Here is a 16,406-nt window from a genome sequence, read left to right as displayed (position 1 = left end):
ATAAAACAAAAGTGTTGTGTTTGCAGCAAAATACATCTAAAACCAGCTTCTGTTGGTGGATGAATTTATATGGTTTCTAGCAGGTCAAAACTGGTCATTAGCTGGTTTAGGTGGTTGATCATCTGTAGGTTAAAAGTGGTTGGGGCTGAGGTCAGGTTATTAGACCATCTTGGTAAACTGGATTAGGGGTTGGTAGACCACCTTGGATAAGCTTGAACCTGGTTGAGCTGTTTAACAATGTCCCCAAAACACACCTTGAACTGGTTGATCAGCTTGACCACCATAAGCTGGTAGGAATGTGGTTGAGCTGGTTAACCATTTCCTAAAACACTTGGTTTTGATGTGAACTCTCAGCATAGTTAAGCCTGCAAGCCTGTCAAAGTATACTTCATATGACTGTGGCCACATACATAGATGGTTGGCACAGGCACGCTAGAACTACTATGAGATACTGGACTATTTCTCTAAAGGAGTTTAGACATAAATGTCTATATATTCCTTCAGACTATTTATACAAATGCAGGTATCTCCTGACCTCATCACAACACATGCTCTTGACGTGCACATCCACTGTCGTTGTTACCACCTTCGTCTCCTGTTTTTTACCACCGATTACATTTCAATTTAGTGCATCTTCATGACAGCAAAGGTTAAACTTTTAGTGATGCCACCTTGTGTACCCACTAATTTGTGCAAATAATTCCAGGCACGTGCACATTCTGCACGTGCAATGGCATTCAGTGCTCAAGCAGTCTGTTGATGCAGAAATTTGCATCATGCATCCTATAGACGCTCAGCGTTAGTGTCTGACCGAAGTATACTTTGGGCTTTAGTTTTGTTTTGTGCATGTGTTTTTGACCTTAAGTTGGTGGGACCCAGTTTGAGCTGGTTAACAATGTTTCAAAACACAGCTTGAACTGGTTGACCAGCTTGAACACTTTAAACTGGTGGAAATCTTATTGAGCTGGTTAATGAGGTTTCAAAACAACTAAAAATGGTTGAGAAGCTTGACCACATTAAACTGGGATTACCAAATTACCCAACAGGGGTGTCTTTTAGTCATAAAAGTCTCCCATTAATGCTCAGCTGCCTAACAATTGTATAACCCATTTAATACTCAAAAAGAGTTACAGGTGAACAGATCTGAGACAAGCAAGCATACATCATAAAGAGGGCCATGAAATGGTTGGCAGAGCACAGTCCCTGGCACAAACTCGGCCCAACGGAAGTGGTGTATCGAGAGGTCATATATGTAGAGAGTGCACAAGAGTGAATATGAGCCTGGAGCAGAATATGGGGGAAGGGACAGTGCGTTGCACAGTAACAGCACCAATATATGCTCTAAAAACACACGGCTACTGGCCTCACTTACTCATTCATCAACAGGGAGGGTAAGCCATGGAAACTATTTCCTCCGGTATGTGCTGGAACAGCACACACGTGCTGTCCAGGGGGCTGCACACACACTGGCATGCAGTGCTAGTTCTCCTTATGCATTTTCTGTTGCTGGCAAACTTGAGACATATCTGTAATTGAATCTAAGTAACGCTGTTGTCTTCGGCTGGCTGTGGTGAACAGATAGTGCCAGTTACCACACGTCTGTGGTACGGGGCTGAGCAATGGCCATGAAAAAATCCACGAGACAAGTCCTGCATTGTGCGAAAGAGTAAACTGACATACAATTGACCATCATATCCAACATCTCTATTAATATGTCAAATACAAATTCACCTCTGTAGCTTGCGTAGGGCTGGAAATTTCAACTGCAATTTTCATGTGTAAAATAATCTCTAAGTCAATCTGAGACTGTATCTGTGCAAGGTACAAATCTATTTAGTAAAATCTGAACCATGTTTTGTTAAAAGCATTATTGCCTGACCCTGTACATCATGGTAAAATGCAATAAAATCAATGACCGAAGCAAAAGGCAAAGGGGTCAGTGCCACGTGAGCCATGCAGTGATTATTGCTAAACGTTTTGCAGTGGGAGAAATAAATACTTCCCCGAAAGATACACATTAATATAGGCCCTCTATCTGCAACAGCATTAACACTGGCCTAACATATTGCCTAACATCTCCTTTTGTGTTCCACAGAAAAAATAAAATCATATGGTTTGGGATAATAGGAGGGTGAGTTTTGGGTAAACTATTCCGAATCTCAGCAAAAGGGCTGTGGACAACACCGTTTCTCTGAGCCCTGAGAAACCCAATCACAGTGCAGCTCTTTAGGGAATTTCAGTTAGTCATCTGCCTGTAATTACAAACCACTCATAAATCACCTACAGAAGAACAGCATGTAAGGCTTTTGTATGAACATAGCAAATGTATCTGTGCCAAGAACTGGTACAGCACAACCACAAGCTCATTTATTCTAGGTTTGCAAGGGACTTCTCAAGCTTTAGTTGTGTTTTGTGCATGCAAACCATGATTATGTAGGAGTGTTAAGAGAATTATCAATGTTCTTCTGCACGTGTGTTGCCTATTGGTAAGTCCAAGGAGCTGCTGCACTCTACTGGACACCAGTGGGGCTACAGCCTGCGTATCTTCATAATTGTTTCAACATAATGCTTGATATTTCCTATACCAAAACAAAAAACAAGGGAGCACAGTAATGCAGATGCTGAAAGATCACAGCAACACATGTGCATGGAAAATAGCTGTCTTATACTTGGGCTTTCCCAGGGCAATTCAGACTAATCTTCAGACCAGGCTGGCCCTCTGTTCCGTGCCAATCTATTTTCTCATTCTGTGAGCACTACATTATACCCTTTAATCCCAAACACAGAAGCATGGAGATCACCGACACTGTTGCACAACCCACCTTCTGTCCTTGCACAACAAGGTGCTGTTCAGCGCTCTCAACAATCCTTTTAGGCTTTTACGGAGCCTCACTACAGGTTAAAACTTTGAAAAGAAACAGCAGGTCTGAAAAGAAATTCTGGGAAAGCCGAAATGAAATGGTCTAGTCATTAGCATAGATAAGTTTTCTTTCCCACTTCAAAAGTCCAATGTCTTAAGTTGAAAGCATGCACAAGTATATGAGCACATTAGATCTCATATGAGGCTTGCCACATAGACAGAATGTGATTGAGATTCATATCCATAAGACACCCGGATCCTTGAATCAGTTGTCATTTGAAAGAGCTCATATGTAGTAGCAGATAAAGAAATCAGAGGTCTGCATTCCCGCAGAACTCCCGCAGGACGCGATTGGATTCCTTGTGGTGCAGGGTTACATTTCTGAGTTGAAGGCAGTGGCGGACGGTACGTCCAATATGTTGTGTGCGAGAGCGGGCAGTCAAAGTATAAACTGAAAAATCAGTTGTGGATATCTTTTTTTTTTTTTTTCCAGTTATTATTAATTAATTAATGCAAGCTGACTACCACCCTAGGAGTCGCAAGATGGAATCCAGGGCGTGCTGAGTGACTCCAGCCAGGTCTCCAAAGCAACCAAATTGGCCCAGTTGCTAGGGAGGGTAGAGTCACATGGGGTAACCTCCTTCGCGGTCGCTATAATGTGTGGTTCTCGCTCTCGGTGGTCCATATGGTGAATTGTGCATTGAATCCAATGGAATATTGTGGGCCTCTACATGCGCTACGTCTCCGCGGTAACGCACTCAACAAGCCACATAATAAGGTCTCGGACGCAGAGGCAACTGAGATTCGTCCTCTGCCACCCGGATTGAGGCGAGTCACCATGAGGACTTAGAGTGCATAGGGAATTGTGCATTCCAAATTGGGGAGAAAGGAAAAAAAAATTATAATAATAATTTAAATTTTCTTTACAAAGTAAATAAAATGTGCACACAGCACATGCATTAAATGATCCAAAATTTAGAGCAGGCTATGCAGGTAGTCAACGGGACTTTAGACGAATGGCAGAGCGTGTCATCAAAGTAGATCAAACTCGGTGTCACAAAAGTGAGACAAAGAGATCCAAGAGCAGAGGAAAAGTTAAAAGGCTTTATTCACAATAAACATCAGCAGATCCAGGTGAGGTGTGGAGATTCTGGCACCGACTGCAGTAGAAGGTGATGGGTGTGTCTGTCGATGAGTGTGTTCCGATTGCGCAGTGAGCATATCCATAAGGAATCCTTCGTGAATAGTGTGTTCGTAGGCGAGTTTATGCGTTGTGGAAGTCAGGAGCAGATTCGTGAGGAATCCTCCCTTGAAGAGATGTGGACGAAGAGAATAGGCGTACAGAAAACTGGAAGGCAACCACACTCCCGACACGTGGGCAGAGACAGGCAACCAAAACAGATACAAGAGACAGAACTAACTAGACAGAGAGAGCAAGGTGAATTCCTTCAGCACCAAACAAAAATCTAGCAAAGAACATGACATGACGAAGGGCTTAAATGGGCAGTGAATAAGTGGAGAGACAGGTGCTACTAGCACGCTAATTAGTGGTGTGATCAGTATTTCCATGGAAACACTGATCACGCATGTCAACAGCACCATAGACACATGAGGGAGAGAAATAACAAAACAAATAGAACAGACCGACGAACTCACCAGAACCGTGACACTGGTACTAAAAAATGGTCAATTTATTGTTAAGATATCAGGCAAGTCAGATGTGCATCATGTCATGTGTCATGTAATAATAGCAATAACAGAAAAATAAAACATTCTTTGTGTACATTTGTTGTCTATTTGCATTTGTCTTGCCCTTTGTGAAAAACAAATGTGGGGTTGCAGGTACGGAAGCGGTAGGCAGGAAAATCACTGCAAGAAGAGAACAGGTGAACATGGAGCAAAATTCAGCTTGGGCATTCGGGTGAAGAACACAAACTTGCGGGAGCAAGATGGAAAAAAACAGTCCTGTGCAGACCTTTAGAGAAAATAGTCATAGTAGTGTTGCTATTTTGAGAGGCATGGTAACACATCAATGCCCAGAATTTAAATGTCTTTTAAATGCACTTTGCACTTTAATATGAACATATTGTGCAATTATTTACAATTTTAACTGCATTTGTCAAGTAAAGATATTTAATATACAAGAACTTTAATGACAGCTTGGCACATCTCTCTACAAACTCCAACAGTATCTTATGGAAAGACTGAGGTGAAAAGGGGTTTTGCCATCCAGCTACTTAGGTTTCTGCGTGCAACATCCAAAAACGCCAGCATGTATTAAACCCTTCTCCAACTTTAGTTCCCCAAAGGCTGAAATGGGTTTAATCATATTGATTCTCACTTTCCAATCCCCTGGAGCATTGCATTAGAGACACAGTGGAGCTCTTCTTCCAGCTGTAGTAGTCTTAGTGCTATCTGCATGCACACTCTTGACATTTCATTGTACACAAACATGCATGCACATCAGGAATTAATCTACACAAGCTCCCAAGTCTGTTCACTGGTAGATACAGTACAGAAAGTTCACTGTTGCTCTTACCTGTATTGTTCCAAAGTCAACGTTTTCATAGTGGAAGTGGGCACATTCGGCTAACTTTGGGAAGTGGCCCTTGGTGAACGAGAGCCTGAAAACATTACAGGAAAATTAATTAAATATTCAGCTATGGTGCACAGTGCCTATTTCAAAGACAAGTTTGTGTGTGTGCTAGTGAAAGGGCAACTGAGTGTTTTATGTAATAATGCTAGCCAAATAGGCACACATCATTTTGCAGATCAATAAGCACTAATGACTCTGATGGTTGACACCTACTTTTTGACGTTTTTCACCTTCGTGCTGGCAGTGTTGCAACAGGAGTGCACGAGAGGCTCAGCAATCAGCTCTGGAACATCAGCGCTCCGCGCCTGAAACAAAGACACTGCTTGTCAATACATACTTTAAGCACGACAATTAGTGTTCCTAAACACATTCCTACAGCCCTTACTATCCAAAGAATTCAGTTATGGCACACTTGTTCACACCAAGACGTGTGGCACAAACTGCAAGTTTGCCGATATTTTATACATTTGCAAGCAGATTTTTGCAGCAACTATTCAAAATTAGTTTCATGTCTATTTCTATGAAATACTCTAATACAGGCAAGAGCTAGGCCAAAATGATGCTGCATACAAACATTTAATTTAACCGTTAATGAAACATTATAATATAACCCTAACTGAACATTCCCCTCCTTCCTCAACACAAGTTTTTTTTTTCTGTGAAAATAATAATAGAAATAAAGAGACAGATCTCTCAGAACCACCCTTAAAGTGCAGGACACAATACAATGAGAATAACTTTTACTAGCATCAGCCTCCATATAATAGACCATTTGAGTAATGGAATGAGCCACGACAGGGCCAAAGACAGGTTAAATGAAAATACAGTCAAGGCAAAGAAAACCCAGAAACCCTGACAACTTTCTTACTATGGTTAAAAGTGTGCCCTGCATTCCACAAATGAAATGGAAAATAAATCTTTCATAGCTGGTATCGGTGACTTCGATGCTCTGCCAAGTGATAGACACAAAATTATCTGACAATGCAAACCAAAACGCACCAGTGATTCAAAATTGCCCATAAAATATGAATCCTGCTTTGAAAGTGTGGCTCTTAGCTGCTAGACAATGGCTTATTAAATATCTCCTAATCATGCAGCTCTCAAATGAGCCATGCTGCCAAACAGAGCAGTTTCTGTTAGTGTACAACATGGTGTGAAAACCCAACAGGGTCCAGTCCAGACTTGGTTCTGTTTCATTATGTGTAACAGTCTGTTTATCATCACAGTCTCACTTCACTATAATTGCCACTAAAACTAGGTCACGCCGGTGAAGAGATGACAGCAACTGTACATTAACGAGTTAAATAAATACCCTGGTACACAATGGTGTAAAATCAAGCCAAAGAGCATTAAATTAATTTGCTATATGAGCAAGCTGATACATGGTGATTCCCTTGATATTCCCCCACTAATCTGTTTGTGCTCAAAATAACATCAGCGAACAGTCAGGTTGCCATGGAGACAGGTTTCTTAACAGCACCACTGAATGCAAGCATGTCAGTGCTCATCAAATAATCATAAATTTAACTAATTTAACATTGAACAAAGGTTGGAGAATGAAAGATGTCATGGATGGTGAAGTGCTTTTAGTGGAAATGAATGAGGTCATCTATTTATTAATATCTTATCTATTTATTAATATCCTGTCTGGAGGCATTTTGATAACACATAGTTTTTACATGTACAGATAATAATACATCCAGGTCTATTGCACCAATACAGGTCTTGTCATGTAAAAGAAACAAGGGGCATTAAAGTGCAATTACATCATAAATCAAAAGTACAATATTACCAATGTGAGATTTCGAGTGCGATATTGCCTGAGCCTCTATCGGACAGCAAGCAGTTAATCTTTAATTTTCACAGCTTCAGAGAAAATGTGCTATCTGCTCTCTTTACTACTGGTATTCTAAATGAATGGTGTGGGCGGCAGACACTGAACATCGTATGAGACAGTGAGCTAATCACCATTGCACTGATCGTTTCCTCCCAGTCAGGTCGCTCACGGGGGTGGATGCTCCTGGCAAGCTCTGGCACAATATCATCCTCTTCTGATTGCCGTCCAGGCATCAGGCCCCTGGGGGAAGAATGGAGGAGATAGAGGAAAAGAGGAAGAGAGAGGTCAATCTGATAGCCTAGCTGTGAACTAAATGGATATAGCCTGTTTTGCGCCTGCCTTAGAGAATTATTACAGTGGAGCTGAATCGAATATCAGACAGACAGTCTAGCAGAAGTCCTCAATGTAAGACGGTGAATTAGAACATCCTATCCTTCACAGAGGTGTTAATGGCAGCATCATTTCAATGAGGCAAGATGTCGAAACTAATCACAGTGACATGAGGGGGAAAATTATTATCCAACAGGGAATCAGAGCAAGGTTCTGGGAGAACCCTATTCAACAGCACATATTTGTGTGAATTACATTTTTATTTCAAATAGTGATACAGTATGAAAAATATATTTTATTTTAACCCAGAATTAATGAGAGGGAGAGAGAAACAAAGTGGCAGTGTGCTTTGTCTCATATGGGCAAAATTACAAACCACCGTTGATCAGAGATGAGTGGTCAGCTTTCCAGTGGTTACACTTTCCATTGTGGGTAATGTTATGCATATCAGTCTGAACATTCAATTGTTTCCATTAAAAAGCCTGGAACCAATTAAATAAAAGTAATGCTATTTGGATTAAACCAATCTGTATGACCTGCAAATGTGGCATTGCATATTTATTAATCTGCTTTGAGCGAACACTCTTGCATTGGAGTGTAATGTGTGTCCCTGGAGATTATGACGAGACAATAAATCCAGCAAAGGTTGTTAACTGCGAGAGTGTCAGCAATATAATAATTCACTAAATGCTGCCATTCTGCAAAAAACAAGTACTTTTCATTGGCACACAAACTCATTAATCATTAAATTAATGAGACCTATATTTATACTTATGATTTATGGAGCACCATGAACATTTTTCTTGGCCATAAAGGATGTGTCAAATGAGATGATTTGACTAGCAGCAACAATATACAGGCACAAGCTGTACTTCAAATATTCCACATTCATCTGACAATAATTCAGCTCCTAACCAAATTATTTCATTGAAGATAAAGTATTAACAACCAAGACCTAGCATATGAACCATTGGCCCTGTTTAAACCAGGTATTATGATGCATTTTGGGTGATCCGATCTCAAGTGGAGAGGCAAGACAACCCATTCACTCAAATGCACCTCAAAGCATCTCTTTTGATCACTTGTGTTCAAATTTCAAGGGGAGGGGTGTCTGATTTCATAATGGCATAGAGTACATCAATAACTATGTCAATGTGTTACTGCACGATGAAGTACAATACAGAAAAATAAGAAAAAGTTAATTGAATCTTCCCATATGATCCTATTATTTTTTTAAAGTCCACTGGAAAACGGCAGAAGATTTTGTCCAAATTGTAATTATAATATGTCCAATGATTTAATGGCATGTATCCCTATACTTGTATAAATCAAGAATACCTGTAAAAATGTGGCTAATTAAAGGGATTGTTCACCCAAAAATGACAATTCTCCCATCATTTACTCACCCTCATTCCATCCCAGGTGTGTATGACTTTTGTTATTCTACAAACACAAAGATTTTTAGAAGAATATTTCAGTTCTGTAGATTCTCACTTTGTAAGTGAATGGGTGCCAAAATTTTGACAGTCCAAAATGCACTTAAACACAGCATAAAGGTAATCAATAAGACTCCAGTGGTTAAATCAATATCTTCTGAAGTGATATTATAGGTGTGGGTGAGAAAAATAACAATATTTATGTCCTTTTCTTTTGTTTATGGTGATTTGATTTGCATAGGTTTTGTTGATTTAAACTCAATAGAGCATTGACCTTCAAAACCCCATCTGTTTTTCATCTCATATTTGATTGTTATGACTACAGGTTAAGTTTAGGTTTAACCTTTGGGGTAGATTTTGTTGATTTAAAACTTGATAGAGCATTAACCTCATCTGTTTGAGAGAACTTTTAACTCGCTTTCATTGCCAGATAGTGGGAATTTCTGCTCGGAACTGCCACAATGTGTGTATGGAACCATATAACATACTTTTTCAAAAATGTCACCAGTGTCATGTAATTTTCACAAGATCAGGCTGAATCTACACATTACAGCACAACAAAAATGCTGAATATTATGACATTCAGGCAATATATATCTCAATATATAACACACACCTCAATACATAATACAATCTGCGTATGGATGGTTGTATATCATTTGGGATGTTTCATTGGTCGAGACGGAGTGCTCGCCATTGTGTTATGTCACAATACCCTCCTCACATTACAGGTCAAGAAAATCTCATGCTATCTCCTATTTAGTCTTAGGGGGCTTTCACACTTGGTTCGATTGCCTGTTCCGAATCCGAGTTCGATTGCTCCCCCCTCCCCCCTGCCCCGATGGACTGTGTTCACATTATATATTTGTATCCGAACCGCGGTACGCTTGCGTCATCAAGCTGCAGCTGGTGCGTAATCGTGTTGCTTGATAACCGCGAAATGAAAAGGCGTCAAAATTCAATGAATAGACTTGCTCGGTTCACATTTGTTCTTCTTTTTTTTAACCTTTGGTTTTGTTTTCAACATCAAGATACAGAAACACACTTGCGTCTCTCTGCTGCAAAAATACTGAAATCGTTCAAAAGACAGCGGGCTGTCCGCCGAAGACAATTTTTGCGAAGGCAAGCAGAAATCATCTCTCTGCTTGCAGTGCGTGTGCGTCAATCCCGCTTTTCATCAAGGTAAGTGTATACACACACATAGGGCTGGGGCGGTATGGATTTTTTCTAACCGCGATTGAAAAGCAAGATATTACCGCGGTATAGCGGTAAACCGCATTAAATACATTACATTGGATCAGAGAAGCCCCCCCCCCCCCCGACAGACTTTGGCGCACACGTCAGAAGTCGCTTTTGATAGACAGACTTTAAATATTGTCACCTACATCCGAAGAAAAAAAACGAGCACAATTTTAAATAGTCAAATTTTCATCAAGCAGTAATTTGGCATGAACTAATCACTGTATAGATTTCCTTATTTAAGATTATTCTCAGATACATTCAGCACTGAAGATGGGTCAGACATGATTTTGACCACTTTATTAAGTTTTGTTTTGTAGAAAGCCTTTCTTTAACTTAAAATTTCGTTTTGTATAAATTGTATCTTAATTTTAATCACTGTTTCATTAACTAATTGCCTGGAATTAATAAATAAGAAGCAAATATAGCAGACATATAATCAGCAGCAGGACGTGGAAGCGCCGATGCGATCTCTTCTTGCGTGAGCTCTCTCATAAATGAACCGAAACTCGCGGCTAGGCCTACTGCCTCACAGACATGAGAAATAAATAGAAATCTTAAAATGCATTTTAAACAAAATTCAAAACAAAATGATAAAATTTTAGGCTACAGTAGCCTAGTAGTCAGGTTTGCCGATGTGCGTTACTATTTATTTATTTATTTTTATCCCTGTGCGCCAATCGGAAACGGACTTCACTGCTGATATTCTGGGGATACAACATAGCCAATAGGCTATAGCCTACTAGGGACTTTAGCCTTTAAAATATCTTTGCTGCATTGGATCAGTCTCCTTTCTAGAACAGCCAAGAGCTTTCTAGCCTCGCGGCAGCAGCGCTTGCATCGCTCAGACCTTAAAACAGTCAGCGCCGCGGATGCGGTTTTGAAAATTTATCAAAAAGCGTTGGTGCGGACAGATGAGTTTTGTGATGCGGTTGCGGATTAAATAATAATAGCCCATCCGCGCATCTCTAATACAAATGGAATGTTATTATGTGTCATGGAACATTGCGCTCCCCAACTCGCGAAAGGTCGGATTTGCTCCATATTTTGATAAGTTTTGTTTAGAAAACCTTGAATCCATGTAGGCTAATATCATTAGACATAATCCATATCATTAGAATCAATGAATCCATGTCATTAGACACAACGAATCCATGTCATTAGACACAACGTGCACACATGTGCAGGCCAATGTTTTTTTTGTTTTTGTTTTTTTGCGGTGACGACGGTGACAAGCTCAGACCCGCGGTTGGAGTCACGTGACCGCGGTATTGCGGTAATGCGGTAACCGTCCCAGCCCTACACACACACACATGCACGCACGCACGAAAGTAAACTCTTTCCGCTCATTTTGAAAGTGACGCATGTGAGACTGACAACCACATTATACGTCATCAATAGCGGTTCACTTCCGTGGTTTGGTTCGACTGCGTTCATATCAGCAGCGAACCGTACTGGAGTTCACATGAACCGTACCCCAGACCACCTTTTTAAGCGGACCCGAGTACGGTTCGCGGGTGCGCACCCGAGTTCGGAAGACAGCGTTCACATCATCCAAACGAACCGAACTCTGACGTCATTCGAACCGGGGTGCGCACCAAAAGTGCTAGTGTGAAAGCCCCCTTATATGCACTTAAGGCATCTCCTTTGTAATAAAATACTATATAGCATTTTCAATAAGTAGTATGTTCTATCCTTGAGAGGAGACATTGCACTGAAATATGTAATTCAATCACACACAACCATGTAGAAACACCGGCATCTTTGAGCAGGAGCAATCAAAACAATAGCTACACAAGCTTCGGAGACTCTGTTCAGAGAGCTGGTCTAAACAAGCGTTCATATGGGACACTGGGCCTCTATAGCATGCTGTCCCATGCAGGGCATTTTCTATCTGCCAACTCTAGTGGCAGAGTGTCAGTGAAGTAATGTGATTCTGTGAATCAGACCAGCCCACACAGAGCAACACTTTTCTATTAAACTTGCTCAAGATGAAACCGTTTCAAGATGAGAGGCTTCTGGCACTGAAATGTATGACACAGGCCATATGCTTCTGTGACTCATTAATTCTGAAGAGGGATTTTTGGAGAACAGAATGATGGAAGACTGGTGTATTAAAACCAGATGACTCACACGTTTGTTTTAACATGATTTTCAATCAATTGTTGGGTTCTACCAGCACAGGCAAAGAGATGTTGTGTTACAGGACCAGTCAATATTACAGGTAAGGTTTTGTTTCAAGCAGAGACAGGTCTTGCAGGAATGCTTCATCACTGTGAGGATATACAACTTGTCAAGTGACAGAAAACTGCTGATAGAAATTCACTCTCATTGTGCAATACATCTGAAAGCATTAGGGTGCAGAGGGCTTTCTACACTGGGGCTGTGTAGAGTCTTCTTACAGGGAGCATAACCACCTGGTTCGGAGGCTCAACGGCCCAGGATCGAAAGGCGCTGTACAGAGTGTTGAAGACAACGGAGAAGGCCATAAGGACTTCTCTCCCCTGCATCAGACACCTACACCCAGCGATGCAAGACAAGGTCCAGGAGAATTATCAAATATTTTCACCACACCGAATACAGACTCTTTTCAGTGCTCCCATCAGGGAAGTGCTACCAGATCCCGAGGACCAACACAGAGATATATTCTGTATATTCCAGCTTCGCACAGACACAAAACAGCTTGCACTATACTTGTAATTAACTGTACACTGTATCGTTCTGTATACATTTGTACAATCTAAGCCAATCCATTTTGTATATTATCTACTATATTTTATTTATTTACCTTATATTTCTTTATAGTCTATATATATATTCTAATTTTTGTTATCTTTTATCATTGTGTGGGTGTATGTCCTTAGTTTATTGTTGGTTCTGTTTGTTGTTGTACTGTGGAACGAGGAACTAAGGAAAAACATTTCACTACATTACATCACATATATGTAATATGTTTGTGACACATAATAAACCTTGAACCTTTCTTATGTGCTGTCTTCACGGATTGTGTGTAAAAAACATACAGGGAGAATATTGTACTGAAATTACAACATAAGACTCACTGGCTGGATATATAAATGATATTCTACTACTACAACTAATAATATAAAAAACATTCAAATATGTTACAAAAAATAGTAAGTTTTGAATATGTAGTTAGCACCAATAGTATGTAGTAAGGATCAGCTGACTATTGATATTAACAAACACAAATAACAATCAAAAAATAGTTAATCTGTCAATAATTTGAAGACATTTTTAAAAACATATATTAAGATTCACTATATGACAAACTGATTGTCTGTACATTTAAAAATATCACCACAAGTAATATTATATGCTTCAGAGGTTCCACTTAACCGGCAAATCACTTCAGTTGTAAGGTTTTGAGCTGGGTGAAAATGAGCTGTACATGTGTAATGGTGGTAGCCCATCAACTTTCAGACAAAAAACAATTTCCTCTGTTTATTTTATTTATTTTATTTGTGCCAGACAGGCCTTTAATCCTGTCAATAAATAAACTCCAGATAGCTTATTAAAAACCACCAGTTACATATGAAGGAATTGAAAGGATGGAGAATCAAATTAAACAAAGGAAAACTCCAATTAATTTACAAAGAAAAAATATATATTTTATTTTAGTGTCAAATTAAATTAAATCACACCTCTATGGTGATCAAGACAGAGAAAAACATAAAAAACAAACAAAAAACTTCAAAGTACAGTTCCACAACTTGAATATGAAGGCTGTAATGGTGTTCCTCCAAATTTTGGCTTACTTTCATATATTTTGTCTCAGTCACAAATGTTCATAACCCCCCCCCCCAAAAAAAAAAGAGATGAGAAAAGATTAACTTCGTCAGAGCAAACCCATCAACTCATTTTCACTTTTATACATATTACACACTAAAGATAAACAAGAAAAAAATTAAGATTGCGTGTTTAGTATGGGTGGTGTGTCTGTTTGTATGACATACGAGGCGTGTGCATGTAATGTGGGTGCATCAAGCTCGTACCCGGTACCGCTGGTCTTCAGTTGGAGTCTCAGGTAAGTAACAGGAGCTTCGTTGCCAGCACAGACCAGGGGAACAGTCAGTGAGGCATACTACTAGTCAGTGAGGCACCTCTACCGGCAAACAAGTCTTTGCTTCACAGCTGCACTCTCGATCACACCGACACGGCGTCCAAACCCAGGAAAGCATAAGCCATACAATCTGGTCACTGCTCGCTTCCATTCACACTTCTCTTCCAAGCAGCCTCATTTTTTCGCACCGCAGCACGCAACTTCTCCCACCTTTCTCTAACAGACAGCGCACATCTACGTAGCAACGTCTTTTCTCACGTCACAAGTTCACTTCCGAATCCTTCGACTTGATGATATCCCTCCTTAAATAGTTAGTCAAAAATGATCTCTAATTGGCCAACACCGTAACAAAATAGAGTGGCTACCGGATTCCGTTCTGCCACACATGGAAACAGTAACTTAATGATTAAGAATTGCTAACACAAAGGTTGTGGTTTTAAATCCAAGCAGTAGGCCCTAACTCTGAAAAGTCACTGATATTACAAACCTGATTAATCACTTTGGGGCCCTTCAACACCAAGTTGCTCCAGTCAAACTTGCCCTGCAATCAATACACCGCAAGACGCTACATATAATAACCATCTCTTAAATGGCACGTAAAGTAGCAAGCTGTTCTACACTTCAAAAAGCACAATTTTGAACTACTTGCCTTACTGGATGGGGGCTATTCAATGTCAGAATATTCTCTAAAGGCCACTTATTTAAGAAATGCATGCAGTGTAGTAGCAGGTCAGTGAATTTAAGGATTGCAGAGATCTAAGTCAGAGTACCGGACACTGAGAAGCATATGCAAAAAAGCCTCTATACAGCTAAAGTATTCCCCCACAGACTATGAATCATGGGTGTGTATGAAAACTATGACCAAATTTGGAATGCTTTTCACAACAGCTAACAGAACACATTGCCACCCCTTGTCCTTACGTAGCCTTTCCTCACTATAATGTTGTGCTAATATGTAATACACGCCAAGCTGTGGCTGCCATGGCAACCCAGAACCCAGATTTGGATCCTTTCAAGACAGGCTGAGGGCTCTAATTGCATAACAATAATCCTAAAACTCAGGACAATTGCTGTAGACCCCTCTGAGCCCAAAATATTTAGGCAGGACGGTGATAGGAGAAGGAATTAGGCTAGAGAGGAAGCCAGCATTAGTAAAGCATGCAGACACTCGTGAGCACTGCCGATCATGTGACTCGGGCTTAGTGCTTAGCTGTGAGAGTGGGTGGGTGGGTGGGAGTGTCCTGGCATTTTAAAGTTGTGCGCTTTTATTGGCTGCCAGAGCTTTACTATACAGCATCATGGATTTTCATACAGGCTGTGCACTCAGCACCATGTTATTTGACACTGAAAACTTAGGCTTTGATGACAGCAGGGGCATTCGAGAGAAATGACGCTATTCAGAGTTGATTAATGACCTCATGTTGGGTGACATTTCTGAATATGCATCACTGATAGCAGCTTGGTGATCTGTCTGTCTCTTCTGCATTTAAGTAGCCTTGAAAGGTGAAAATATGACTGCATCTAAGAACCTTTAGCCTACATTATTTGAGCTGCATCTGCTCGTCCCTCCTAGCACTCACACTTCTGACATTTCTCCTTGAGCCACTGGAGAGGAATAGGATGTACGTGCACAAGCCTTCATTGCATACACACACCACACAGAAATAACCTCTGCAGTTATGAGAGAGAGAGAGAGAGAGAGAGAGAGAAATTGGTAGCTGAAATGCAGCAGCAGAAGAGTGGAATAGCAGCTTGAGAAAGAAGACCCAGTGATGAGGAGAGGAAGAACGGACGAAGAGTCTTACCGGTCAGAGATGTCATGACTTCCAGTGGCTTCGAGTAGTCTGAGAGCTGCACTTCCAACCACTGCAGCAGCCCCACTGCCTTCCTCCATGATACTGACTCTCTGCAGGTGCAGCCTGCCAGAGAGAGATAGAGAGAGAGAGAGAGAGAGAGAGAGAGAGCACGAGAATGGGGAGGGGGGGGATAAAACAGATATAGAGTCAGAAATGAATGTCAAAACA

General features: G+C 40.6%; 1 protein-coding gene across 1 annotated transcript in view; it reads right to left on the bottom strand.

The window, feature by feature from the left end:
* LOC127624558 (rho GTPase-activating protein 32-like) overlaps window positions 1-16,406 on the bottom strand; it is a 140,284-nt gene that overhangs the window by 78,140 nt on the left and 45,738 nt on the right. Inside the window, exons 2-5 of the mRNA XM_052099329.1 lie at window positions 16,188-16,301; window positions 7,425-7,533; window positions 5,670-5,761; window positions 5,400-5,484 (exon numbers count right to left, since the gene is read on the bottom strand). Coding sequence (XP_051955289.1) covers window positions 5,400-5,484; window positions 5,670-5,761; window positions 7,425-7,533; window positions 16,188-16,276 — 375 coding nt within the window. The 5' untranslated portion in view covers window positions 16,277-16,301. The remainder of the gene's footprint in view (window positions 1-5,399; window positions 5,485-5,669; window positions 5,762-7,424; window positions 7,534-16,187; window positions 16,302-16,406) is intronic.

Source organism: Xyrauchen texanus, chromosome 31 (genome assembly GCF_025860055.1).
Source record: "Xyrauchen texanus isolate HMW12.3.18 chromosome 31, RBS_HiC_50CHRs, whole genome shotgun sequence".
In the NCBI taxonomy this organism is placed as follows: domain Eukaryota; kingdom Metazoa; phylum Chordata; class Actinopteri; order Cypriniformes; family Catostomidae; genus Xyrauchen; species Xyrauchen texanus.
Note: the sequence above shows the minus strand (reverse complement) of the source record. Positions and strands in the feature narration are given on the sequence as shown.